General features: G+C 58.8%; 1 protein-coding gene across 1 annotated transcript in view; it reads right to left on the minus strand.

Annotated features, from left to right (window-relative positions):
- LOC122194011 (cAMP-dependent protein kinase catalytic subunit gamma-like) overlaps positions 1-1,629 on the minus strand; it is a gene marked incomplete at its 3' end in the record, with an annotated part of 2,142 nt that extends 513 nt beyond the window's left edge. The window contains exon 1 of the mRNA XM_042894923.1: positions 1,498-1,629. Coding sequence (XP_042750857.1) covers positions 1,498-1,560 — 63 coding nt within the window. The remainder of the gene's footprint in view (positions 1-1,497) is intronic.
- Between the last annotated feature and the right edge of the window lie 1,102 nt (positions 1,630-2,731).

Raw genomic sequence — 2,731 nt, forward strand, 5'->3', positions numbered from 1 at the left:
TAATGGCCCCCATAAGGGCATAATGGCCACCATAAGGACACAATGGCTGCCATAAGGACACAATGGCCACCATAAGGACACAATGGCCGCCATAAGGGCACAATGGCCGCCATAAGGGCATAATGGCCGCCATAAGGACACAATGGCCGCCATAAGGACACAATGGCCACCATAAGGGCACAATGGCCACCATAAGGCCATAATGGCCGCCATAATGGCACAATGGCCGCCATAAGGGCACAATGGTCACCATAAGGGCACAATGGCCGCCATAAGGGCACAATGGCCACCATAAGGGCACGATGGCCGCCATAAGGCGATAATGGCACACCCACACTGATGTCCTGCAGCTTCAATGTCACCAATGTCCCTTCAACCCCAATGCCACCAACATGCCCCCACCTTGGGGACACCAAGGTCCCTTCCAACTCAATGTCACCAACGTCCCTCCAACCCCAATGCCACCATTGTCCCCAATGTTGGGGACACCAACGTCCCTTCCAACTCACCAACTCAATGCCCCCAGTGCCACTTCAGCCCCAATGCCACCAACGTCACTTCCAACCCAATGCCACCAACGTCCCCCCACCTTGGGGACACCAACGTCCCTCCCAACTCAACGTTCCCAATGTCACTTCAACTCAAAACACCACCAACGTCACTTCAACCCCAATGCCACCAACATCCCCCCACCCTGGGGACACCAACGTCTCTTCCAACTCAATGTCACCAATGTCCCCAATGTTCGGGACAGCAATGTCACTTTCAACTCACCAACTCAATGTCACCAGTGTCACTTCAGCCCCAATGCCACCAACATCACTTCCAACCCAATGCCACCAATGTTCCCCACCTTGGGGACACCAACGTCCCTTCAACCCCAATGCCACCAATGTCACTTCCAACCCAATGCCACCAACATCCCCAATGTTGGGGACACCAACGTCACTTCCAACTCACCAACTCAATGCCACCAACGTCCCTTCAACCCCAATGCCACCAATGTCATTTCCAACCCAACACCCCCAATGTTCCCCACCTTGGTGACACCAACGTCCCTTCCAACTCAATGTCCCCAATGTCCCTTCAACCCCAATGCCACCAACGTCACTTCCAACCCAACGCCCCCAATGTTCCCCACCCTGGGGACACCAACGCCCCTTCCAACCCCAATGCCACCAACGTCACTTCCAACCCAATGCCACCAAGGTCCCTCCAACCCCAATGCCACCAACGTCCCTTCCAACTCAGTGTCACCAAGGTCCCTTCAACCCCAATGCCACCAACATCCCTTCCAACTCAGTGTCACCAACGTCCCTCCAACCCCAATGCCACCAACGTCCCTTCCAACCCAACGCCCCCAACGTCCCCCCACCTTGGCGACACCAACGTCCCTCCCAACTCAATGTCCCCAACGTCCCTTCAACCCCAACGCCACCAACGTCCCCCCCCCTCGGGGACACCCAGGTCCCCTCCCCCCCCGCGCCCCCCCCTCACCTTCTGCTTATCGAGGATCTTCATGGCGTAGTGCTGCCCCGTGTCGCGGTGCCTCACCAGCATCACCCTCCCAAAAGACCCCGTCCCCAAAGTTCGGATGCGCTCAAACTGCTCCAGGCTGGCTGTGTTCTGGGGACGAGTGGCACCGAGGGGACGGCGGTGACATCAGTGCCTGTCCCCTCCCCTCCACGTCCCCAACGCCCCTTCCCCCCCATAGAGACCCCCTGAGAGCGCCCAGAAGTTCCCGGAGATGTGGGGTTGACCCCAAAGGGGGGAGGAGAAGCGATAGGAGGGCATGGGAATTTATTGGGGGGGGTTCTTTGGGGGGGGGGGGGGTGTAGAGACCCCCTGAAGGGATTTGAGTGATGGGAGGGGATGTGGGACCCCTCCCCAGAGGGCATGAGGGACACCCCAAAGGGAAAGGAGGGGACATGGGACCCCCAAAGGGAGACGGGACCCCCCCCAAAGGGATGTGTGGCAGCCCAAAGGGACCAAAGGGTCAGGAGGGAACATGGGGCCCTCAAAGGGACATGGGACCCCCCCAGCACAGACCTAAGGGACAGGAGGGGACACGGCACCCCAAAAAGGACACAGGACCCCCCCTAAAGGGATGTGGGACACCCCAAAGGGACAGGGGGGGACATGGGACCCCCATAGGGATGTGGGACCTGCCCCAAAACGACCTGAGTGACAGGAGGGGATATGGGACCCCAAATAGACACAGAACCCCCCCAAAAGGATGGGGGACACCCAAAGGGACAGGAGGGAACATGGGATCCCTCCAAAGGGACATGGGACCCCCCCAAAGGATGCGGGATACCCCAAAAGGACAGGAAACGACATGGGACCCCAAAAGGGCATGGGATCCCTACCCAAAGGGATGGGGGACACCCCAAAGGGACAGGAGGGGACACAGGACCCCAAAAGGACATGGGACCCCTACCCAAAAGGATGGGGGACCCCCCCCAAAGGGACCTGAGTGACAGAAGGGGACATGGGACCCCAAATAGACACAGGAGCCCCCCAAAAGGATGTAGGATACCCCAAAGGGACAGGAGGGGACATGGGACCCCAAAAGAGACATAGGATCCCCTCAAAGGGATGTGGGACACCCATAGGGACAGGAGGGGACACAGGATCCCCCCACAGGGTTGTGGGACCTGCCCCAAAGGGACGTGAGTGACAGGAGGGGATGTGGGACCCCAAATAGACACAGGACCCCCCCAAAAGGATG

This window comes from Lagopus leucura, unplaced genomic scaffold (genome assembly GCF_019238085.1).
Source record: "Lagopus leucura isolate 7727_CA_CO unplaced genomic scaffold, USGS_WTPT01 33976-0_obj-0_obj, whole genome shotgun sequence".
NCBI classification, from domain to species: domain Eukaryota; kingdom Metazoa; phylum Chordata; class Aves; order Galliformes; family Phasianidae; genus Lagopus; species Lagopus leucura.